A 26,782-nucleotide genomic window follows, 5' to 3' on the forward strand; every position below is an offset into this window, starting at 1 on the left:
AGATGGATCAAATTTTCGGCCAGTTCCTGTCCCTGGTTTAACTTCTGAAGTTTTTTAGTTTTGGACAGAGTGGGGAGGTAACACTTCCTTTTGGTCTTTATTTCTGTCTGTGACCCAAATAGGTTTCTAACTTTCTGTTAGTGGCATAGCGTGGGTTGTCAGCGCCTGGGGCAAGGCAAGTAATTTGTGCCCCCTAACGGTGGACTTTTAGATAGCCACACACCCCCCAGATTCCTCCACTCTGATCACACATGCAGATTCCCTCCACTCTTATCACACCCCAGATTTCCTCCTCTCTGATCACACCCCTTAGATCCCCCACCAGATCCCTCCACTCAAACCACACCTCCAGATCCCCTCCATCTCTCCACTCTGATCACACCTCTAGATCTCCCTAGATCCCTCCACTCTGATTATACCTCCATATACCCCACCAGATGCCTCCACTCTAATCACACCCCCAGATCCCCCACCAGATCCTTCCACTCTGATCACACCACTGTACCCCCCCCCCCATCCCTCCACTCTGATCACACTTCCAGGTACACTACCAGAGCCCTTCAGTCCCTTCACCCCCAGGTACTCCCCTCCCTATCACACACAAAATCCCCCCACATCTCACTGGTCCTGCAGCACCAGGGACAGGTGGGTTAACAGCTAACCCACCTGCAGGCAGGAAAATACCAGCAGGATCTCTGATGACGGCAGTAGCTGCAGCAACCAGGGGGGAGCCTCCTCCACCCTGACCTCCTCCTTCCCTGGCATTCCGGCCTGACTCCCACCGGGCACAGTGTGACTGCTTGCACACACTTTGAATTGGGCCGCCCATTGCACCGCCCTCCTCTGCATGCTTGGATCCATTCTCCATGCTTTCTTAATAAAAGCAGCTAAACAGCAGGTAAAATAAAGCCTCCATACTTTGCCCTCTCTCCTACCAGGTGCAGCATGAAAGTTTTAGTTTGGCTTCTGGAGGCGACAGGTATTAAAAAAAAGGCAGCTGCTTGGGTTGCCTTATGGTGGCGTCAGCTCTGTCTGCGCCCCTCTAATCATTGCAGACGCGGTGACCGCACCAACTGCCTCCCCCATGCTACTCCACTGCGTTCTGTCCCTGTAACACAAGAGCATTAAAGTATTGGCAGACATTTGAACTCTTCCCCACTCTACTAAAATGTGTTTTTGTTTTTGTCTGAGCCCTACATGAAGAAGGGAAATATCCCCACTATGGACACAGATAACAATAAACCCGATAGAGACTCTAATCCTTTCCCCCAAATTATACCCGCCCTTACTCATTCCCTTACTGCTCTATTTATCTGCCAGGTCCAAGGAAAAAATCCCTTTGCAAGCTTACACAAAGCTTTGAATGCCTTCTCTGACCCCGTGTGACAGTGCTGGGCCAATTGAGAGGAACCAGTACTATCACATGAAAGAGAGAGATCCATGCTCAACTATACCTAGAGCTCCTTGGTATTTTAGTGGCTAAATGAATAGATGCAGGGGTGAGGAAAGGTTAGTAGGGGAGAAAAAACAAAACTACATGGGCAAAGAAATAATTGGACAAATGTGTCTGTCACTAGTGTTAGCTCCTGGTTTAGACTTCCAATGCTGCTTCCAATCTGTTACTGTTAGTTACAACTCACCATGGATTCTGTCTGTTACCAGTCCAGACCTTCAACCTGATTATTTCACTACTGTAATGATACTTGTCTCACTCCTGTCCTGATGTAAAGCCTGAACCTAACAACAGCTCCATCTTCTGGTTTGGTACTCTTGTATAACACTTTCCCACGGTCAGGTGTTGTCATTAAGGCAACCCAGAGGGCTCCAACCTGGGAAGAACCTGGCAGCCATCCCCATGATCAGAAGCCCTGGTGAAGACCAGGCACTCTTTAGACACTAAAGTTTTAGTGACAGTCCTTTGCCAACCTCTGGCAGCATAGAGTATCTACCTATATAGTGACCTCTGTAACTTAGCAGAGAGTGAGTTATATTTGTTCACAAAATAACATTACTAAGGATGATTTAAGAATGTTTTAACATGTAAGGAAAAAAAGAGCATTTCCGTTAAGATATAAAAGTGACTGATATGAGTCAAAGAAGGAGAGGGAGTGCTGAGCGTCACTGTCATTGGAATGGAATACCAATGAGTCTGATGGATGTGATTTTTCTCCATTATGACGCTATCGTTTACTAAAATACCAAGGGGAAAAGGTACTTATTAGACTTTTTTCCTCTCTCACGTAATAATCAAACAGAGATGGGTTGACACTTAGAAAAGAGCACTGAGAGAGGAGTAGTGACTCAACAAGCTCTGTGAATAGTACTTGTAATCACAGAGTTCTTGTTGTATAAAATTGCAGGGCTAAAATGTTTCAGAGCTGCACTGACCTCAATTGCCATTTTACACTTCATTTACATTAAGCATTCAGCTTTGTTCATGTCAGTGCTGGAGGTTCTGCAAGGATCACGCTATACGTTCTCTAAATGTCGAATATTTCACATCATCGTTATTTCTTGTAATTATAGGTGGCAGTACAGCAGCAGAATACTGTACAAAGGCCTCCAAGTTAGAGTTACTTGAAGTTTTGAAGTTTTGCTGAGTCATTTATGAACTGAAAATGAGTGTTGTACCATGTTAGCCATTAATTAATGGAAAAAGTTTGGAGTTTGAAGTGATATCCTTTAATAGCTAGCTTTAGTTAATAATAGCTTATAGGGCATATTACACTTTTTGTAAAACATTTATTAATGCACCCATATTGCAAAAGGAAAAGATTTAGCATTTAATAATATTATGCACTGAAGTCTGCAAAGCATTACAACTGCAATGGGTGCATCGTGGGTGCAATGCACAGTCCCTAACACTAACAGCCCCTCTGCCACAATAGCAAATGGGACATGTAGTCTTCCATCCACAGATTTGTGTGAATGGATCTGTGAATAGATGATGTGGTAAAGAACCCTGTAATCCAGGCAAGGGAGAGGGAGATTTGAGAGTAGTGGCTGGCAGAATTACACTATGTTTTATGTTACACCCTAAATATGGGTATAACACGAAACCATAGCCATCTTCAACGTGGGGCAAAACGGGCAGCTGCCCAGGGCCCAGTTATTGTTGTGAGGCCCGAAGCAGCTGCCCCTTGAGCCCGTGCCAGTGTTGCCATAGATATGATCTGATATTCTGGCTACCACAATGATGCCGTTGCAGTCTCACCTCCTAGCTGCTGCTGCCGCCATTTGTGGTCAGTTACTAGGACTGCCCAGCGTCTAGCAACCAACCATGTGACTAGGCCGACTCCATCCCCACAGTGGAGATTGGAACTTTCCCCTGCAGTCCTGGCAGCTACCACAACTCCCAGGTCCTCCTCCTGCAGATGTCAGTGGTGGTTGGCTGCTAGGACATGACCATTCATCATCTAGCAATGAACCACATGGTTTGTCTGACTCCGCCCCTTCCCGCTGTGTTCAACGGAGGAGCATGGGACTTCCTGCTCCAGACTGGCTGTCTGAGTGGAGTGCAGGAGTCACAGCGCAGGAGTAACAGCCGTGGCATGGAGCTCTGAAGAGATGGCACGGGTATTCCGTCCCTTCAGTGCGCATGCACCGGTGACGCCACCAGATTCATATAGTATAACAGTGCAAGTTTAGGAGATATTCACTGTACCTACAGGTAAGCGTTATTATAGGCTCCGTGTCCTTTGTCCCTGGCTGCAGAGTGGGAAGTTGACATAGTGACATCTAACTTCATACGGGCCAATGCTGCCTACAGAGGAGGCTAAAGATTTCCTAATGGAGTTTGAAAGAGGTGCAACATGGAGAGCATTGCCTATAGACCAGTTGTTGCAACCCTTGCTGATAAATCAGTTCCGGGTATCCTACCAACAGATGGGTCCAAGCAGAAATTATTAAGACAAGTACAAAGCTGAGATTCTGCTTGGGGAAATGTTCCGGTGTGAATGGGAATGCCAGCAACGATCCAGCAAACGGAGGTCATCACCTGTAGCAATGCGAGAGGCATCACTGGGACATCAAAGCACCAGTCAAGCAACGGCTCAGGATAACATGAGTGTGCATCAGTGTACTAGCCCTAGGTTTTCTGCAAGCATATCGGTTGTCACCCCTGGCAACAGTGACAAGAGGTTTGTGTGGCCTGCAGGGGATACCAATGATGATTAGGAATGTAAAGATGTGTATTATGGCCACTTATGTGAAGTGGTCATCCCAGAAAGAAGGGCACAACAGTCTGCAACCTCCATGAGGTATAGCCAATCATCTTTGACGTGCTGGTCTGCTGTTACCCCTAGCAACCGGGATCCTGTTACCTGCAGGGGGTCTCAGTGGGTCCAGAAAGGCTGCAGTGTTGCTCCATGGCCACATTGGGGAGTCCACCTGTGAAGACACCACAAATGAGAGACAACGCACTTAAATGAAAGCTATGACACTGGCTAGAGGAATTGTAAGACTGTTGCCGTTTATGGGACAAAACCAAATGAAGTGGGAATGTGTCCGGAGGGAAGATCCACAGTAAAGATGGACTAGCTGCAGCGTGCTACCCGGAGTAGTGGGAAGGCTCAGGGTAAAGCCCAACTGGCAGCAGGACTAAAGATTAAAAAGGACATGGGGACTCTGTATGTACCTAGTGGAATCAAGCAGAGTGCTGGAAGAGCTGTACCAGGGGTGACCAAAAAAATGTGTACACCATGTTCCCTAGTGACAGAGACAGATGCTGCAAGGTTGCCCAGGGAAACCTACCAGGAGCCCACAATGTTGGAGCGGAGGGTTTCCCAGGTCAGCTGTGGAGCTGCTCAAGTGGATAAGAGGCCACCCACAATAGCTATAGCTATGTCTAAGTGTCACGATGATCCTCTAAAGGTTGAGAAATGTATTTCTGGAGTCACATTTGAGAATAATGTTGGTAATGTGTTTACTAAAAAGGATGGGAGTAGGATGTCTCCCGTGACCACCAGAGACAGTGCCGCAGGGTTGTCCGTGGAAATCTCCAGGGATCTCCCTGTGTTGGAGCTGGTGGTTGTCCAGGACTGCTCTGGCACTACTTTGGGGGAAAAAGGGGGGACTGCACCACACAGTGAGAGTGTGTGGGTGCTGACCACCCACCTGGTATGTGACCAGTTTGGTGAGCAATTTGTTCATCCTGTTAAAGCTGGTAGTGTAAAGCTGGATGTGATGGTAGCGCCACCAGAACTGGTCAAAATAGTGCATTGCACCCTGCCTTGTGTGATGAAGCATCGTCCCAATGTGACATAAGTAAAACTGCGTTTGTACAATGTGATGCGTATAGAGATGACAAATGTACAGTACTGAGTAATGAGTCCCGGTTCCTTTGGTGCCTCTTGGAATAGGTGATGCAGCGCTGCAGAATGCCTGTCAGGGAAGCACCATGGACTGGGAAGCGTGGTGCAAGGAAGCAGTTGCAACACTAAACAAAGTGACCATGAGTTACAAAGCTATGATGTGTAACAAAGATGTGGACATAATACCTGCTATGCCCAATGGAGTGATTGCAGGGTGGCCAGTGGCCAAGGGCATGTTGGCCCCGGCAGAGATTGGTCCCCTCCAGTCAGAAGGACTGGTTAAGGTCACATGCATGGCAGTTGTGTTATCCAGAGCCCAGCTGCTGAAAAATAGTGAGTGCAAAAATGGCAATGTGACTTATTACCTGCAGCGGCTCACTGATGCTGTGGCAGAAGGGATAAATGTGTACATCTGAAGGCGCTCCAGTTGAGCACCAGGCAGTGAAGGCAGTTACCTCCAGCAAGATGGAGGTCGCTGCAAAAGTCTCTACCTTTCCACCTTCAGCGGATGAGCCCCTCTCCTGATAATGGAAAAGTCCCTAGAAAGGTCTTGTATGTAGATGTGGATCATATTAAGATGACTAATGTATTGTTGAAAATGCTTGAAGTCCAAAAAGCACATTTGCTGTACACTTGGGTATCTCCACCGTGGTCAGACAAGGAGGTACTGGGTAGTACCAGTAGGTGGAGCAAAATAGTACAAGCAATGCTTGGTGATGTTAAACACGAGAGGAACTGGTCGGTACCATATTCATTAGCAGTGTGGCAAATAGTCTCAAGGTTCTCTGAGAGGGTGCTTCCAGTTACCGGTTTGGATGGAAGGTGCTCAGGAGAACGTTTGAAAATATCAGCGGTCTCTGCACCTGATGTGGTGACTAAGAAAACTTCTGCTTGTGCGGTCCGAGGTGTAGCTGAGCAGTGGTCAGTAGAGGGCATGGACACTGCCTCACCCACTAGACCTCACGTGAAGGAAGGGCCCAAAATAGACATGGCAGTAGCAGAGATTTTTCATGTCATTCACAAAGAGGTACAAATTAAGGTACCCGGAGACACGGTGGGGGGAAGCACTGATGGTACTGGAAGTGGCAACGTCAGAATTTGTGAACTGTTGCTGATTGATACGGCTACCAAGGGTTTAATTGCTGTGGGTGACCTCAGAAAAGTTGTTAAACAAAAAAAACCTGTTGTGATGGGAAAAACTGGTATCGGTGAGGGAAAAGGCGGTTCCTCTTCAGGTAAAGTATTAGGTGCAGGTTCCCTATATCAAGAAAGTGAGGGTATCGGTGAAGGCAGAGTTCCCCAGAGAAAGGCAAAAAAGCCCAGGAACCCCAGAGGAGGGAGAAAGCATAGGATGAAAATGAGTGGGTTCCTGTGGAGAGTCAGGGTAGGACTTACCTGGAAGCGCACCCGGAAAGGGTTGGGCCTACTTGGCTGACAGCTGGCCCAGAGGTGTCCCAACCCTGATGACGGGTGCTGGTGCTCCTCCCTCCGGCTCAAAACAAAGAGGAGGGGGAATATGTGAGAGTGAGACCCCCTGTCTTGGTGAAAATTAGTCTAAAATGGACACAGGACTCTCAAAGAGGTAGTTTGGGAAGAGCCAGCAGAAGGTTGTGAGTAGAGAAAACTATAGGTCAAGTTTTCTCTTGATTTTGTAAGTCTGGATTGAGGCTGGAAACTTGAAGACATCAAAGAGCATTGGGAGGGATGGAGTCTTAAGTCGTGTGTACTGGTTTTCCAGACGTTCTGCAGGTTGTGTGTGTGTCCAGGTGCACACACCCATTATAAGGCAAAACTGAGCATAGTTCATGAGAGTTGTGCTACCCTTTAAGAACCCAGGCAATGTCCTTGAGACTGAACTCCATGTGGGAGAGGTTCCAGGTCAGTGGACTGAGAGAGTTGGGCCAGCTGAAAGAGTCAGGGAGACCATAGCTGAGACAACTGGAAGAGAAAGTCCTGGGGACAAAAGGGGACCGTGAGTCTTGGAGGAGTGTAAAAGCCTGGAGTGTCAGGAGAACCCCTTCCTAGAGGCCAGGAGAGGACCTGAGCAGCTTTGTACTGCGACCAAGGCCGAGTGAGCCTTGAGGGCCAGGTGGCTTGGCATTTTTGCATGTGTTGTAATTTTTGGGAGAAGAACCCCTATGTGGGCAACCCATGCATGTATGAACTTTCATTTTTGTTACTTTCAATAAAAGTTGGCTATCACACCCTTAAACTGAAGTTCCTGTTGGCTGTGAACTTCCTGAAAAAGCATCTACCACTAAGCTAGACATCCCCCAATATCACAATTTATATTCAGTTAATGTCCCCTTGTCCTTTGTATGATACTGGAAAAAAAATTTTTTGCCAAACTATTCGATTACATCACACACTATAGTTCCCATTTCTTTTTCCACCCACCTTGGTGCTGCTCCTGAATAAAGCACACCAGTCATGATAAAAAGCCAAAAACTCTCCCATGCTTAAGCTAGATTTAGGGTCATTGCTAGATGCTCACTTGGAAAATTTCTGGGATCTCCAACTCCAGGATGTGTCTGCCAATTTTTTGGTTCTCCCTGTAACTTTTGACCACATTTTAAACACACTTACATTTTAGCACAGTGCACTTTGTATTCTGCTCTAAGTGCCTTAGGTAAATTTGAATCTCAATAAAACTCCTGTTCTACTGCCAGAATTACTGTAGTGGACTGCCACTTTAAGATGGTTGCACATGGCTGAACCCTCTCCTGCTCCCCCATGTTCCACTTACAGTTAGGTGCCCCAAATGATACCCTATATTCAGGAATCAAGACATAGTCTTAGCCCTTGTACACACGGTCGGAGAATCCGTCGGAATGTGTCCTATCGGACCGTGTTGTCGGATAATCCGACTGTGTGTGGTATGCATCGGACTGATTCCGTCGGAATATCCGTCTGACCCAATTTTCCAACTTGTTGGAAATATTTTCCAACAAACTGGTCCGATAGGACATACTCCGATCATGTGTAGAGAATTTTGATCGGACAAAGTGCCACGCATGCTCAGATCAAATTCCTACATCAAAGCTATTGGCTACTAGCCTGAATGTAGTCCCATCGTAACGAAATTACGTCATCACGTTCTGAAAGATCGGATTTTTCAACAACTTTGTCCGACCGTGTGTATGCAACAGTTTCGGACAAGATCCGACGGACAAAATCCGACGGATTTGGTTGTCGAAAACTCCGACCGTGTGTACAGGGGCTTACAAGTAATGTTTACATTTGATGATAATGTAGAATTAGGAGTTTTAAATCGACATACATAAGAACATTATTAGCGTAGTTACTCTGCCACAACTTGATAAATATTTTTGTTTTTATTACGTATATTTTACTTAGAAAGATAGGCAAGTCAAGTCATTTTTTGCCTATATAAATCTGCAAAATGTTTTAAGAGATAATCACCAGTTTGCTGTGAATAACAGTTTGAAGCAGAGGCTAATAAATTATATAAAAACCCATGAAATGTACTGATTTAATCGTAATTCCATATGCTCTTTTTCAGAGTCACTTTTCAGTAAAGAAGGGTGCTGCTGCCTTGGGTATTGGCACCGACAGTGTGTTCCTTATCAAGTGCGATGAAAGGTACGCAAGAACTTCTAAATGTAATTTAACATCAAAGATTAGAGCTTGAGTCATTCACTGATTTAGGTCACAGAAACACGACACGTAGAGCAGAATGAGCCGTCACTAAATGTAATCTGTTTTTTCACATTTACTGCCAAAAAACATGGTGACCTCAATTTACCTGAAGTTGTCAAGTGCATTCAAACATGGCATTGTGAAAGTGACACGTGGTTATATAATCATTGAGACAAAAGAACAATATCAAATATATATATATCGATTGATATAAATATATTTTTTCCATTTTGTGTGTACGCGGCATTAGTTACACTTAAAGGGGCAGCTGCACCTGGTCACAATATTGTTAAGTTGGCACCCTCTTATTACACATATTTTCTTTTTGGATCACATAACCTTTGTTTCATAACCTCTCAGCTGCATAAGAGACTTAGTGAGCTGGGGGTGGAGACTGCAGGCGTTTCAGACAGAGGCAGAAAATAGAAAATAGCATTAGACTGATCTTCCCAGTGAATGGCTGTGCAGTGTGGCATGTCAGTCTTGACCATTGAAGGACAGACAGAGCGTACTCTAAGCAAGCCCAGAAAAATTTCCACTCCGGGAGGGATGTGCTTTTATGTGTAGCATGGTCTGTTAGCAATAGGAAAGCAGATATAGCACCAGGTATTTCACACAAAGGAAACCATGCAAAGAGAGCAGGATAATTTTTAACACAAGTACATGGTACAGTGTACACATATCAGGAATATGAAATGTTGGGACAACAAATACTGTAAGGACAATACTAATTATAAAATTATTTCTAGCTAAAGAATCTAATAATAATCTATAATCTAATTTTCACACATTTTCCTTGCTCCTATTACCCGTTGTTTACATTGCTCAATAACTTAATTTAAAACACACAAACAAAATGATCAGAGAGAATCACTAATCCCTGTGAATCCATTCCATCTCCTTTCCTACCTTCTCTTTTCATATATGGCTGTGTCATTTAGAGTTTTTGGAAACGCGATCAACCTATTTACAGTATATGAGAGTTTTGGACATACCATTAAAAAATGATGGGCATTATGAAGTCAACACCCCCCCCTCATCCCCCACCCCCCATACTCCAACCTCAATATTGCTTCTCTAGGAAGGCTTTCCAAAAGATTGTGTGTCTAGGATTTTCATTCATAAGAGCATTTGTGAGATCAGACATGGATGTTAGATGAGAAGACCTGAACTGTAATTAGCATTACAATTTACCCAAAAGGTGTTCAGTTGGGTTGAGGTTAGGGACCTGCAGGATGCACGACTTCCTGCATACCTCATTAAACCATGTATTTGAGGATATGGATTTGTGCAACTAAACTCACTCATTTGGAGGGGCATCCTTAGCCCTATGCTTTGGAACATATAATGTATGTCTTGTATGCCCCATGTATAACACATATTTATAAAATTAAATGTGTTACATTAATAATAAAAAAATATGAATCAACTGTTTAAACATGTATAAGCTGAAACAAGGTTTTATAATTCAGCGCTTACCAGTGGGGCCACTGGTATTAAATGGGTCTCTCTTACCTGTCCAGAGGCTGCCAGCCCAGGTACCAATTCCAGAGCACACTGACAAACACCGGCTCAGTTTAGGGGTGTTTGTTTGAAGTTTTATTGTAGAACTTGAACAGGAGAGAGGGGTGAGGGTGCGGGATACTCCAAAAATGCAAAAAATGCAAACAGGTATCGGAGGACAGATTCTCAAGCAAAAATCCTTCATTAACAACCTTAAATATTGCTGGAAATGAAGCGGAAAGCCAGTCCCTCTGAGACTGTAAAAGCAGTCACAGTCCTTGTAGCTACCCTTGACTTCTAACCCTCAAAGTACAGGTACACCTAAAGCTACAGACAAGAGGTCCTACTCCCAATGTCAAGAGACAGCTCTCCAACCAGCTTTTCTGCGACACTCTTCAGTGAAAGGGATCCTTTTCCAGTCCAGCTTTCTAAGGTCGTGTCCTTCAGCAGATGTCTTTCAGGGCCTCAGCCAAGCATATGCTGAAGCCTAACAGCTGTTCTGTAACCCAGTCTACCTCCCAGGATCAGACACCCCAGGAGAAGAAAATTCTGAACAGCCCTCCCATGCATTTATCTTCTTCTCAGTCACCTTCTGGGTACCCCCTCCCAGGGATTGGTCAGAGAGGTCTTCTAAAGGCAGGAAAGAGCAATCAACCACCAGGCTTAGAGAGCCCTGGCCAGACTTGAAAAATAAACTGCTGTTCAACTGGATACAGCAGTGCCAACAACAAAATATAACCAGCCTGGGGAAAGGTATTACAATAATAATAATTATTATCATTATAATTAAAATGAAATTGACTCAAGCCATTATAGTTTCTCTCTGAAGTGAACATGTCAGGCAATAAAAGTACCTTTGTTAGCTCTTTGATTGTGCATTATTTGCTTGAGGAGAGGGGGCTCAAATCTACAGTCCCACTCCTGCTCTTACATGGAATAAATCCCCACCTCACAACAAAAATGCCACATTCCCATCAAGTCTATGAAAATAAATTATGTATATAAAAAAGTCAAATCTGTATTTAGTTGCCTGCCAGGAGTTAAAGTGGTTCTAAAGTCAGAAGGTTATTTTTATCTTAATGCATTCTATGCAAGATAAAAAAAACCCTTCTGTGTGCAGCAGCCCTCCTCACCCCCCCCCCCCAATACTTACCCGAGCCAATCTCGATCCAGCAATGTTGCACTGAACGGTGGCTCCCTGTCTGAATGGACACACAGAGCAGCGGCTCGGCTCGGTGCCCCTATAGCAAGCTGCTTTCTGTGGGGACACTCGGCAGGAGGGAGGGGCCAGGAGCACCGGCGGGGGACACAAGAAGAGGAGGATCTGGGCTGCTCTGTGCAAAACCACTGCACAGAGCAGGTTTAAAAAAATTTGAGTTTAGTGTAACTTTAAGATTATAGGTTTGTCTATTCAACAGTTATCCTCTACCTACCCAAGTTCAAGTTCTACAATAAAGCAGCAGAAAAATCACACCCCTAGACTGGTTAATGAGTCTGAAGAATGACCGGAACCGTGTGCCTGGCTGTGGGGAAATTACTGGGAAAAGAACCCTGAGCATCTACTCAATGGCTCCTCCGGGGATAGTGCTACATATACTTACCTAAGCCTGATCTCGGCCAGTTGTGCTTGAAACAGGTTTTGCTGGACAGGAAAGTTTGAGCTAGACGCAACACTTTAAGATGTATGTTTATGATTAGTTATGTTGTCTAAAATCCTAAATACAGCATATTAATCATAGACTAAAATGCCCATTATATCCTGTGCACTACTGCCAATGATTTCATAGCACATTCTTATAAACTTCTAACAAAACTTTGAAGTTCTGACCTACTTATTTTCAGCAATGTGATAGAAATTACTATGAGCCACATTATCCGCTGTTATTATATTCTTATGATTTGGCAAAGGGAGATACACGCATTGGAAATTATTTACTTTTATGCTCCTAATTACAGGGGGAAAATGATTCCATCAGATCTTGAAAGGAGAATCATTGAAGCCAAGCAGAAAGTATGGACCATTCATTCCCTATAAGTGTTCCATCCCACCATTATATTTTTCAGAATAGGTTGTAGCTGTTATAATCACTGGAAGCAGGAACATCTGATGGTTTATTATATGTGTAGGATAAATGATAGAATGCACACATGGCTGGTTTATAATGAATACTATCTTCCTGCTGTGGAAAGGTTGCTCTGTGACCTCTGACTCCTGACTTTCAAGCTAAAGTGTCGGACTTTGTCAAAGTAAAGAAAAGCTAATATGGGAGGGGGGCACTATAAATATTGAAGTCTAAAGGCCTGGTGTCCAGTATTGCTTGTGGTCTCCCTGCAGCTGATCTTTCCCCATTACTGACTTACTTATTCTACACTGTTTCTATGTGTGGAGGCAGCCATCTTGGTAGAGGAAGGGTTTTTGCTTCCTCCTGTCAGAGTTTTAGGCAAGAACTTCAGTGAGCCGCACAGCTTTGACATCTCTCTTTAACTCTCCCGAGACTAGAAGTCAGGGGTAGCTGTGCCTTAGATATCACACTGCAAGTATACACCTATGAGGCTTTAGGCACAGCAGTGCCTAGGCACACTCACATACCAGGAAATACATTGATATATGTTTAAGGAGGAATTCAGTCTTCACTTTCTGAGTTCAATTCCACTTTACACCAAAGACAAATAAACCACCACTGGGTGCAAGAAGAAAAGATCAATATATGAATTCAACAAAAACAAATCCCCAGGCAAAAAGTATCCACACAAGCACGTACTGATATAAATATAACAAAAAAAGTTTATTGATGCAGCATCCTGGAGTTTAAACAGGGTTGCTCCTACGTTTACCTGCCAGGAGTAACTGCCTTGGCTAATTGTTAGGGATTAATTGATTTCTCCCTAAGTCTGGCATTGCTGCACTTTTCTCTTCTGCCGATAGGTGGCCGGGTACGTGGTGGCATTAGACACTAGAAGGGCAATGCAAGGTTAGATTATTGGTATACGGGGTATCTCAAGCTTCCCTTGAATCCCTTGGCCTGCTGGCAGAACCTATATATTTGGGTGGAGTTAGGTGATCGGTGTTCTGGATGGCTGTCTGGGTAGGCGTGTGTTGTACTGCCCGGGCTGCTAGGCCAGAGATTGGGCCTATCCCGGGCACATCTGGCTGCTAGGCTGTCTGAGGGCATATCCAGAAGCAAGAGGGCAGCGCAGGGTTGGGATTGCAGCTTGCAGTCCAACCAGAAGTGACGGTTCTGCCGGCCAGAAAACCTGTCATGGTCGGAGGTAGAGGGGAAGCTGTTGCCATTAAGGGACCAACCACCTTATTATCAGGGACCACAGTGAGTAGCTGAAGCAAGTACAGGAGCAGTATTCTCACCAACCGGGGGCGGTGAATAATCTGGAAACTGTGCTGGATATCAAGCCAGGACCCAGCCAGTGCTTGCAGAGCAGACTTGTATGTCAAGCCAGGGACCAAGCAGTGGGTGAAGCTTGAGAAGTATCTTGAGTGCCAAGCTAGGAACCCATCAGAGAGGCGGGGGTGACGCTTGAGGAATATACTACTGTGAAGATCGGAGGAGCTCAAGGGATTCAGTGGCAGTGAATCATTTAGTCTAGTGAGAGCTTGAGTGCTCAGTGGGCTGAAGAACTACAAGAAGTGATTGTAGTGAAAGTCAAGGAACTGTTACACTTTGTGTTTGAAACTGTTAAAGACGGTTGCCAAAGGAGACAGCATTTCTACACATGCAGATATGGCGTCTCGCTGGATGCCTTTTCCTACATGGCTGTCCTCCTGTTGAAGTCTTGGGGTCTGCCAATTAATCTTGCAACTATCTAAGGGTGTCCTGGCCCAAAGTTCTGTTAAGAGAAATAAAATCTCTTTTGCATTCAAGAAGCGTCTGGCGCCCATTGAACCTGTTCTATTGCTGAAAATCAGAAATTAGACTGTACTGAAAAAGCTAAAGGAGAGTGGTGCAACCACCATGGCTGCGTTATATGTAAAGCATCAGAATCTGAACAGTTTGAGTGATCTCTATGCATGGATTGTCTTCTATAGTTATTTAAATCTGTTGGCACTCATATAGTACTTTATTTTATTAGCTTTAATCATGTATTTTACATGCATATTTATCTTTCTGATACATGTCCATTGTTCTAGGTCTTGTGTTATCATTTTTGTGACCTGGGTTATACCAACTAGGGGCTATTGGTGAGTCCCAGGAGTTTATGGTTGGTGGTATGGGTTTCAGATACATGGTTGTTTGTTTATTATGTTCCATGTGCTTTGTGGGCATTGCAAGTAGGCTATCGTGGGTGTCTGACTTGTATGAAACAGGTTTGGTGTTTAGTAATAAACTTTAGTAATAAACTTGTTCTTGTTATATTTGTATCACAGGTACTTGTTTTTGATGAGCTTAGTTCCACTTTAAAGGAACTCTTGTTATTCAGTCTATAACTAATTGAGGGTCCCATCTGTCATTTTTAGTGAACACAGGAAAGCAGGCTGGACTAGTACATTCAATAGAACATCATCTATTTTTTTCAATAAAGATATTTGCCCTCAATAAACATTGGAAAATCTTTGTTTCCTTTTGCAGGGATTTGTTCCATTCTTTGTCAGTGCGACAGCAGGTACCACGGTTTATGGTGCTTTTGATCCTCTTGTTGCAATCTCTGACATCTGTAGAAAGTACAAGATATGGATGCATGTTGATGTAAGTATCTGCTCTTATGCATTCATTGTAACTATCCAAGTAGTACCAAAAGAGATTGTCACTTCCTGTATTCTCTAGATGATCCTGCCTTCCTATGAGTCTTTTATGTTATTAATCAAGGCATGTAGCACAGCCTGGATCTCATTATTCATCCCTAACTAGTAAACTCACAGTCCATGTGAGCCTGAAAGGGCAGCATCACCTTTGAGCTGTACACTGCAACTGGACAACAGCAGGCAAGATGGCTGCACCAGCCTAGTGCATTACCAATGGTACCATTTATTAGAATGTAAACGTGGACAGTTATACACAAAGACAAACTATAGCCTCAATTGTGAGTGTTAACAACCACAGCATAGACATTCTCCTGATACCGGTGTCCACATTCCCAGCACATTTTATTTCCCCCGCTTCTGTCCACATCACTATACATCGATTGCACTTTGGTATCAGAGCTTCCTCTCCAATATCTGCACTACAGTCTGTCACATCATGGCATGCACTGTCCACAGTAGTTTCTCTAGCAGTGCACTACATTTTTGGTTGCCTTCCTTCTTTTATACTCTTTCTGAAATATCATTTGCTGCATTCACTCTAGAGGTTGACCGATATATCAACCGATATTTGTCCTTTTTTAATATTAAGCCGATTATTATGCAAATTAGGCCGATTAACATTGACCACACCGTGCCCCGTCGACCCACAAGTGTTCTTTTCTCCATTCCCCACACTTCATTGACAGAGCAGTGTTTGACGCTTGCCGGAGCCACTGAGTATGTGAAACTGACATATGTAACTGACTGCAGAGAGAGACCAGCTGTCAGAATTGAGCGTTGATGTTGGGGGTGGGTGGGACCCAGCAGCTTTCAAACACCAGCCAATGTGATGGGATCCGAGTGGGCATATATGTGGCCCTTACCCTGGGTCCCACCCACCCCGACATCACCGCTGAATTTTGACAGCTGGTTTCGTTCTGCATTCAGTTACATATGTCAATTTCACACACAGTTACACTATATCGGCTCAGTGTGAAACCTACCAGTGCCATCTGTCAGTGCCAACCAATGCCACCTGCCAGTGCCAACCAGTGCCACTTGCCAGTGCCAATCAGTGTCACCTATCAGTGGCAATCAGTGCCAACCACTGCCATCTGACAGTGCCAATCAGTGCCAACTTGTGTCACCTGCCAGTGCCAATCAGTGCCACCTGTACTGAGGACATAATGTGTGGTGGAGTGCCAGGAGCAAGCAGGGGGGAGTAGAGTGGGTGAGTTTATGAGATGAAAGGAAAAAAAAGAAAGAAAAATCGGCCTCAAATATCGGCCGCAAAAATCTGCATCATATATCGGCCATCGGCCACCCCGATTTCTAAATATCACCATTGGCCAGAGAAATACCCATATCAGTCAACCTCTAATTCACACCCTTCAAGTTCTTATGATTTTTATGGTATTTGGACTTGGAGCCCTCAGGCTGCTGCCTTGTAACTCGTATTCAAAACATAAATGCTATTCTTGCTGTTCTCTTGCTGTGATAGAGAAGATAAGACTTCAAAATACATATTATTAATATTATTATTATTATTATTATACAGGATTTATATAGTGTCAACAGTGTGCACAGTACTTTAAAAAGTTAAGGCAGACAGTACAGTAACAATACAAATAAAAACAACCATGGGGGGAACTTTGGGGCAGCAATAACCATCAACAAATGTATATAAATGACAAAGATTTTAAAGCATGATTAAAAACATCAAAGAGAATAAAATATAATATGTTCAAAATAGAGGAGAAACAAAACATATGCGAAGCCCAATGGTGACCCCTACTCGTTTCAATTCGTAGAGTCTTCGTCAGGGATTTCTTAATGACAGAGATAATCGTAAATTAAAAAATCATCAAGAGATTGAGCAGCCTATAGGATCCTATATTTCATATACATCTGTTGATGGTTATTAGTGCCTCAAAGTCCCCCCCCCCCCCCATGGCTATATTTATTTGTAATCTATCTATTGGGATTGGCACCTCTACCAGTGAGATCCTTAGGAATAAGCATATATGTTGAGTACAGTTAAAATACAGTTCCTACAAGAGAGTTGTTAGGGCCCTGCTCATGAGAGCTTACAATCTAAGCAAGGGATATAAAAGTAAATAATCCTGGGTAGATGAGTTGATCGAGCAAATAAATAGAGTTGTTAGACAGAGGTGGGATAGGCTAAGTTCAGAGTAGGGGATAGCTGTGCAGATTGCACTGCCTAAAGGCAGAATAGGAGATAGCTGTACAGGTTGGAGTAAGCAGTTCCAGTTGATGGGAGAGGCAAGGGAGCAGTCTTGGAGCAGAATAAGGGATGAAGTAAGGATAAAGAGCAAGAGGTCTTGGGCAGAGCAAAGATGATGGATTGGTTGATATTTTTAGATGAGGTCCTAGATTGTAAGCTCTAATGAGCAGGGCCTTCTGATTCCTCTTGTACCAAATTGTATTGTAACTGTAATGTCTGCCTTCATTAAAGCACTGAGAAAACTGTTGGTGCTATATAAATTCTGTATAATAATAATGAGGTTGGTTATGTAGCTGTGGGCAGAGATGTGAATGGCTTTGTATATCAATATTTTGAATTCTATTTGTTGGGTGACCAGAAGCCAGTTTAAGGATTGTCAGAGAGGGGGAGTGGAAGCTTAGCATTTAGTAAGATAGATGCGTCTGGCAGCAGCTTTCATGATAGGCTTAAGGGAACATAGCCTGTGTAGAGCTAGGCCATTGAGGAGGGAGTTATAGTGGTCAAAGCAGGATCCCCTAATAAGCACTAATCCCTTCTGCTAAGCCCGCTCTACTTCCCCGTACTGTGTGCTCAAACAATTCATGCATTTGACAGCCTATGAACTGTTATTCCTCGCCACACATGTGCTTGCCATGCTGGTTAGGTTCTGCATGGCCTAGTTACTGTACACCAACCATCCCTTGCTATAGATTGACTACTGAACAGAAGATATCAATCAGAGAGGGAGGACTTTTTTTGCAGGTGGTATAATATACGTTTGCTAAAGACAACTAACACCAATATATTTTTTTGTGGTCATGGCCTATCGACACTGTCAAACCACTGGGTAAAAGATCCAGGCAAGGTGATCTAGATAAAGACTTAATTTTCAGTACAGGACACATAACACAGATTTAAAATATCATGGGACCCACAGTGACAAGTTTTTGTTCACTTTGGCCTCCCACACTCTGCTTCTTGAATGTCTTTTTGTTAAACAGACTTAAACTTTGAGTTTAGGCTCCCTTTAAAATGAAATGCAGATATTTCAAGTATGGATACACAAGACTTTAAAACAATCCGGCAGCCGGCCAAGATCTGCCAAGTGTTTTGGAAAGGAACGAACACTTAAGGCTTGTATTCCTCTAGTAGCAGGTACAGGTTATGAAGCTTTCATACAAAGGACTTACTGTATGTTAACTGAAAATATGCTTTTCCCTCTCACAGGCGGCATGGGGCGGAGGATTGCTGATGTCAAAAAAACACCGATGGAAGTTGAACGGTGCTGACAAGTGAGAGCCATTTGTTTGTTTTTGTCAGGCACATTTTCATACCTTAGCTGACTGCAGCAACAAACATGCAGGGAGGAAAGAGAAAGGACTGTCTTATTTCCTTCGGCAACTTCCAGTTCATTCACATCACTGGGTGGAAGAAGCAGTGCTGTGACATTTCCTCTGGCCAACCCCGTACTATTTTCACGGTCTATCTTACTCTCCTTGGACTGGTATGGAAGCAGAAATAATTATGTAAAAAATTGCAGCGTGCATTAAAAAAAAGCTCAGATGAACATTATTTGCACCAAAACTGACTACATAGCAAGTAGCAATGGGCAAATCAATTAGTTTAATTCTATTGGCAGGCTGATGAATTAAAACTGGCAATCTGCAATGTGAATCATCAGCATTAAAGAAAATGTCAATAGGGAAACCGCTTCAAATACAGGCAGAGGTGGACATAACTGTGCAGCTGCCCAAACCTCCCTATCATTGCCATATGCCAGGCCCTTCTGACATGGAAATCTCTGTCATTTTTGGGTAGTGTTAGCCCTTGTACACACAGTCGGACATTCCGACAACTAAATCCGTCGGATTTTGTCCAACGGATTTTGTCTGAAACACGGTCAGACAAAGTTGTCGGAAAATCCGATCGTACGTAACGCGATGACGTTATTTCGTTACGACGGGACTATGTTCAGGCTAGTAGCCAATAGCTTTGGTCTAGCAATTTGATCTGAACATGCGTGGCACTTTTTACCAACGTATAGTAGAAAGTGCTAGTGCGCTTCACCTCACTCAAAATAAAAAGGGGTATGTGCTAACAAATCCAAATAAACTAATTAAATATATGTGTAAAAGAATTACCAAATATACTAGAAAAGTGGAAGCAGCCAAGCAATAAATAGTAATCTCAGTACTACATAGAAAGTAAGTGTAAATAATAAATGCGGCGCTGCCAGCAAACTATACTATAATATATAAAACAACACTAAATAAATATCTAGTGAAATAAGTGAATCCACCTCACACAGTGTATGTAAAAAACAGTAAATATAGAAGACGCTAAAATTAGTGCGTGTATAAAACCATTATGACAACATAAATAAATAAATAATCAAAAAAAGGGCATAACCCTTTGAGAAAGTCACGAGGGAGTGACGCAACGCGTCAGGGAAAGGAGCTGTGGTGCTACACGTGTCACTTCCGGTCGCGGCCGAGACCGGAAGTTCGAATGATTCGTTGTCATCTGCTGTTCTTAGCCTTAATGTAAGTGTTCAGTTATTACATTAAAATTCTTTTGTGAATTACTACACATGAGAGCCCCCCCTGTCCTTTATTTCATACTCTGCGGGCCGTACATTGTACTGGGAGGTAACGGAAGAGTCTGGGAAAGGAATGTGCAGCTTTATACTATCTGCTGGATGGAAGAGAAATGAATAGCCGTTGGGCTTTATTCTGAGTCTGCTTACTCAGTTTTTGAGGTGAGAGGCTGGGGGAAACGGTTTGGTGCACCTGTTTGGCACTGAAGTTGTTTGCTGGAATATCACTGGCTTGAAAATCACGTTTTTTTTGCATGGACTTGATTGTACACTCACGAAGCAATTTCATGGACTTTTAAATAAGTCGGCACGTTACATTGTTCATTGTATTTATGTGCACTTTTTATTTTTGATTTATAGTCACGTCCTACCCCCTTTTTTTGATTATTTATTTATTTATGTTGTCATAATGGTTTTATACACGCACTAATTTTAGCGTCTTCTATATTTACTGTTTTTTACATACACTGTGTGAGGTGGATTCACTTATTTCACTAGATATTTATTTAGTGTTGTTTTATATATTATAGTATAGTTTGCTGGCAGCGCCGCATTTATTATTTACACTTACTTTTTACCAACGGAATTCTCTACACACAATCGGACAAAGTCCAATCGGATCATGTTGTCGGAAAGTTTTATAGCCCAACTCTAAAACTTTGTCCGTCGGATATTCAGACAGAAACAGTCCGATGGAGCCCACACACAGTCGAATTATCCGACAACACGGTCCGACCGGACATTTTCTGTCGGAATGTCCAACCGTGTGTACAAGGGCTTAGAGCTTGTTTATTGCTTTTGGTCCATAACTATAATGGGCAGCCTCACTGATCAGTAAGAAGGGATGAGCAAGTTTTGGTGCCCAGTAAGTATCAAAGCTTTGCCAGTCAGAACAGTTTGGAGGTTCATCCGGGACAGGAAGGTTTTGGAGGCTGCTCACACTTCATACCTACACCAGTTGCCCCCCTTTTCCCCTAGTGACAGAGTCTCTTCAATTGAACTATTAAATGGGATCTTTGCTTGTAGATGCTTTTATTTGGTCTAAACTAAGTCTTTCAGGCCAAGGGCATAAAGCATACTAGACATGAATGGGTAAGCCATTCAAAGAATTTCTTTACCACTTTAGAAGCAAATTAATTCACCTAACGAGGAGTCCGGCACACATCCAGTTGGGTTCATGCCAGTAGATTCACTGATCAATCAATGTAACTTGCAATTTTGAGAAGAATTATAAGTGATTACACACTTATGGTTTATGGAGTACTCATAACTCCAACTATCATATACATGGAAAAGTAGAAGCTGCATGTGGTTACTTTTCCTTCTAAAAATGTCTGAATGTAGGAACAAATAATGCCCTGTACACACGTTCGGACTTTCCGATCGGACTGTGTTGTCGGAAATTCCGATCGTGTGTGGGCTCCATCTGACTTTTTCCGTCGGAATTTCCGACACACATAGTTTGAGATCTGGATCAAAAATTTTCCGACAACAAAATCCAATCGTTTAAATTCCGATCGTGTGCATGCTCAGAATAAATTACAAGATGGAAGCTATTGGCTACTGGCCTCTTTATAGTCCCATCGTACGTGGTTTACGTCACCTCGTTCTGAACGATCGGATTTTCTGACAACTTTGTGCGACCGTGTGTATGCAAGACAAGTTTGGGCCAAAATCCGTCGGAAAAAATCAGACCGATTTTGTCGTCGGAATTTCCGACCGTGTGTACAGGGCATAAGGCTGTTAAAGGCCATGGTCCTTAATGTGCTTCACGTGTCAACCGTAATGAGGCAAAGGTGGGGGTGCTCACAGTCTCTGCATTATTCCTAAGAATAGTTAGTTTTTTATTTTAGAGATCCAAACAGATCCAACATTGGAAAACGTTTGAGTTTTGTTTCAGACTGAGAAACGTCTTTAAAGTTAAACACTTCAAATTCAGCACAGTAATACATTAAAGTGAATATTCACTGAGCATCTCAAATGAGAAAATGCTATTTAATTAGTTTTTAATATTCAAAGCAAACTCCCCCAACTATCTATGTCTCCATGCTTTATTTTGGTGACAAATCTCTTTGAAAAACAACCCCCTAGCATTTCTGGCTGTTGCCATCTTGAATAGGGGCGAATGATTCATGTAGCATTTACTTCCTGCCCTTAGCTCAAGTATGTATGAGGAGTGTGCTTAGTTGGGAAAACCCCTCCTCCTCTTCTCCCCTCCTGAGGACTCCTGGGATGTATGACTTTTGCCCAGGCAGGAAACCAGGAAGTAACTTAAGAAAGGTAAAAAAAAGTTTAAAACAAGTAATTTTGATATACTTTCCTATCTATTTACTACAGGGCCGTAGATATTTTTTCAGTAGCAGGTACAAAGTAAAAGTAATTATAAATAAAACAAATTGCACTAAATTCATAAAGACTGTAAACAAGAAAAACGGTGTGTTGCTTATAGTAACATAAGTAAGTATAGTAATTGAACCTGATTTCAGTTTTGCCATTTTTATGAACATTGCAGTGAGGTTGGCTATTGTCCAGTCTAAGCCCCGGTACACACAGTCAGTTTTTTTCATTCAACCAGACAGATCACTGTACTAACAGATGCAGCATTAGTACAGCGATCTTCCCCACTGTGCTATTGTGTTCTGACAGGGGGATGCCCCCCACCAGAACACAGCTGTCAGTGCTCTCAGCTATTGGAGTAGCTATAACAGGATGGTGCACTGTAATAGCCAGTCTTACTGGGCAGTTGCAAAGGTGCACCATCTTGTGGAAAGCAGCACGCTCACTGATTTTAACCCAGTATACCAGACAAGAGAAGTGGTACTGTGCTGAGTCCATACATACAAAACATATCTCTAAACCTTTGAACTTGAGAACGAGGGGTATGCCAAGGAGAGAACAACAAAAAAGTGAGTGTGGCCAAAAATATTGTGGGAGGGGCTTAAGGGCAGTTGGGGAAAGACTGCGGACAGACTACAAGAGATAATAAGAGACTGCAGATGGATTACAGGAGATAATAAGATAATCAGAGACTGCGGACAGACTACAGGACATGATTACAGACTGAGGACAGACTACAAGAGATAATCAGAGACTGTGGATGGATTACAGGAGATAATCAGAGACTGCGAACAGACTACAGGAGATGATCACAGACTGAGGACAGACTACAGGAGATAATCAGAGACTGCGGATAGATTACAGGAGATAATCAGAGACTGCGGACAGACTACAGGAGGTAATCAGAGACTGCGGATGGATTACCCTTATCTTAGAGTCCCTACCCAACCCCGCAGGTTCTTTCCAGCAGATGGCAGGGCAGTCTGTGGTGTGAAGCTGTCATGCACTGACCTTAACTTTCTGCTGCAGTCCAGGGCACCGAGGGTAGGCCTAAGATGTCAGCTGAGCCCCCTGCCCCCCATCCGAGCCGCCACAAGATGTCAGTGGAGCGCACTGCCCCCCACCCGAGCTGAGATCTAAATCAGCGTGGAGGGGAGGGAGGAGGGGGAGGCTGACAGCGGCAGTGGCTGGATCAATACAGGAGCTTGCCCTGTTCCCGTTCATTGATAATTACGGACCGGGGACAAGTGTAAAGCTCCCATTTTTTCCACAAACATAACTTTGCTATGGGGGGGGTTCAGACACCCTAAACCCCCCAATCTACATCCATAATTTACTAATGATAGCAACGTAAAGGATTAAAAATAATCAAAGTAGATTGGAAGAGTGAAGTTCCACTTTAACCGATTAAACCCCGGAAGAATTTACCCCCTTCCTGACCAGAGCACTTTTTGCGATTCTACACTGCATCGATTTAACTGACAATTGCGCGGTCGTGCAACGTTATACCCAAACAAAATTGACGTCCTTTTTTTCCCACAAATAGAGCTTCCTTTTGGTGCTATTTGATCGCTTCTGTGGTTTTTATTTTTTGCGCTATAAACAAAAAAATAGTGACAACTTTGAAAAAAACGCATCGTTTTTTACTTTTTGCATAATAAATATCCCCCTAAAATATATGAAAAAACGATTTTTTTCATCTGTTTAAACCGATATGTATTCTACATATTTTTGGTAAAAAAATATAAGTGTATATTGATTGGTTTGTGCAAAATTTATAGTGTCTACAAAATAGGGGATAGATTTATAGCATTTTATTTTTTTATCACTAGTAATGGCGGAGATCTGCGTTTTTTATCAGGACAGCGACATTATGGCGGGCACATTGGAAAATGTTGACACATTTTTGGGACCATTCGCATTAATACAGCAATCCATGCTATGAAATTGCATTGATTACTGTAAAAATGTCAATGGCAGTGAAGGGGTTAACACTAAAATTGCATTGATTACTGTAAAAATGTCACTGGCAGTGAAAGGGTTAACACTAGGGTGCGCTCGCAGGGTTATCTGTGTTCCCTGGGAGGTGATTATAACTGAAATGGGAGGGGACTGACTGGAGGAAGTGACAGATCGTGGTTCCTAGCTCATAGGAACACACAATCTGTCACTCCTGTCAGAACAGAACAGGGAAGTGTGTGTTTACACAGACTCATCCCTGTTCTGTCTCTCCTGTTCACGATTGCTCATCATTGCGACCATCGGCCACGAGCACCGGCAGTGGGCACGTGCGCATGCCTGCTATCCTAACCCCGCGAGCCTATGTATAGCTACGACAGCTCATGCAGGGGAGCCAACCTGCCACAGTATAACTGCGTCGGGAAGCGGTTAAGAAAATACAGTCTTCCTCTCCTGAACTATTGTCGATTATGTCATTGGTTCTTTGCTCCCTTTGTAAATTATCTGGTTGCCAGTAATCTGGTGTTTGAAATGGTTTTTATGTGAAGTCACTCCTCTTCCCCAGTATCCCATAGCTGAGAAGGAGTGAACCAAAAATAAGATCAGCTCCTTCAATGCACTTGAAAATTTCAGCTTCTTGCTCTGATTGCTGTGTACCTCCTTTAAGTTAATTAAAGTCCAATTAAAATCTCAAGTCTTGTAAATTCATATCAGGTACAGAAAAACTGCAAGTATTCAGAGTCCTACCGCTGATTATGTTTGTAAAACCATCACAGCTAGAGTCTAAAAGCCTGTCGTCTGCCAGCAGCTGCAGGGATAGCCTACTGCACTCTATGGAGTAAAAATGTTCTCTCTGCAGATCTGTCACCTTTTGAGTCAGAGATAGGATTTTCAGAGCAGCAGGGAGTGTGAGCTTTGCTGATTGGAGAGCTCCAGTTCTGACTCTGAAGGGGGGGTGTATCAGAGCACTGTGAGAGACCACTGCTTCCACATAGAGTGCACCAGTCTTTAGGCCCGTACACACGATCGGACTTTTTGACAACAAACATTTTCGGCTTTCATCGGACAAAAGTTCACTCTGCAAACAGACAAACTTTTCGGCAACAAAAGTGAGATCGTGTGTACAGAAAACCATAGGACTTTAGTCCAAAGTACAATCCAATGAACCAATGCAAAAGATCAGACAACAATACAGAAGTTGACCAAAGGGTGGCGGTAAAGAGCAGAAAAAACGTGTGATTTAGTGAAAGTTGGCTGAAAAAGTCCCGCTGTGTGTATTCTTAACAAGTTCATGGCCAACGCCCTTTGTACAGAAATCCACAGGAAAGTTTGTTTAAAGTCCGATCGTGTGTATGAGGCTTTTCTCTGCACAATACTGGCCAGGAAAAGACTTTGCTACTCATGCTGTGACTGCTTTATGAAATAAGCGAAAAGTAGGACTGTCATGTCAACACTTACTGCACTTTACTGAAATCTGTTATTAGCAACTGCTGTGTGCTTTTCGTCCAATCAGCTTTCTCACAGTGTCTAGCAATGATCTCCTTCTACAGATGAAAGTGAAAAATCAAACAGGACATGCACTTTCTAAACAGTAGGTAAAGGTGAAGACAGCAAGATATCCATGTAAAACTTATATAGGGAGATTTTTTTCATCTCTGTGTATCATCTGAGGCTGTTTACTTCACCGGGTGAGGGCCACTTAAGCAACTTGGTAACCGGTCACAGGCCACAATGAGCAGAGCAGGCAGATGACAGGTCCGTGCAGAGCGGACACAGCCCACACTACTCTATGGGTCCTCCGATCCGATCTGCCCTGACGGAAGGGAATTGATCCCCTTCTGTTTATTTTTTATTTTTTTTTAGCGATCAGATTGGAGGTAGGCGGGTGTAAAAATACACGAATCTGTTTACATCTGCTCTGTTTACATCTGCCTTTTCATAGAAGTGAATGGAGGGTTCGATTGAGTTGTGTGAAAGGGGCCTTTCACACTAATGCAGCGCAGTGTACCTGTGTCTTTCCTGCGGGTTAGCTACACTTTGCCATAGACTTCTATTATATCCTGCAGGTGCGGTGCACTTTCTGAAAGCTCACCAAATCTGCAGGTAATAACAGAAGTCTATGCCTCAGTTCAGGTAATCTGAAGGTGCACTGCACCTGCGGATCAGTTTGAAAGCAGCCCAGTAACCACTGTGCAGATATGCCCATATATACACTGCAATTTTAGTAAACTGACCTTTAATAATAGTATTCCATTCAGGTATCACCTGCTGTTGCTGTCCCCGGCAGAGTGCATTTGGTATCACTCCGCCTGTGGGAAGAGACGGCGCTATACAGGAAGCATCAGCTAATACAGCTCTGCTCCACAGCTGCTTGCTTTGCTGGCTTCATTAACAATGCAGATGCTCTGGGATGGCAGTTCTCCAACCCATGATCTGGGCTTGCCAATCTGCCATCA

At 43.4% G+C, this 26,782-nt stretch overlaps 1 protein-coding gene across 1 annotated transcript in view; it reads left to right on the forward strand.

The window, feature by feature from the left end:
* The window catches only part of GAD2 (glutamate decarboxylase 2), a 161,533-nt gene that overhangs the window by 95,604 nt on the left and 39,147 nt on the right, over positions 1–26,782 (forward strand). The window contains exons 8-11 of the mRNA XM_077490993.1: positions 8,836–8,915; positions 12,432–12,486; positions 15,059–15,175; positions 18,662–18,726. Of these exons, the coding sequence (XP_077347119.1) occupies positions 8,836–8,915; positions 12,432–12,486; positions 15,059–15,175; positions 18,662–18,726 (317 nt within the window). The remainder of the gene's footprint in view (positions 1–8,835; positions 8,916–12,431; positions 12,487–15,058; positions 15,176–18,661; positions 18,727–26,782) is intronic.

The sequence above is a fragment of the Lithobates pipiens genome, unplaced genomic scaffold (genome assembly GCF_037356315.1).
Source record: "Lithobates pipiens isolate NorthernLeopardFrog02 unplaced genomic scaffold, aLitPip1_a1.2 Scaffold_19, whole genome shotgun sequence".
In the NCBI taxonomy this organism is placed as follows: Eukaryota; Metazoa; Chordata; class Amphibia; order Anura; family Ranidae; genus Lithobates; species Lithobates pipiens.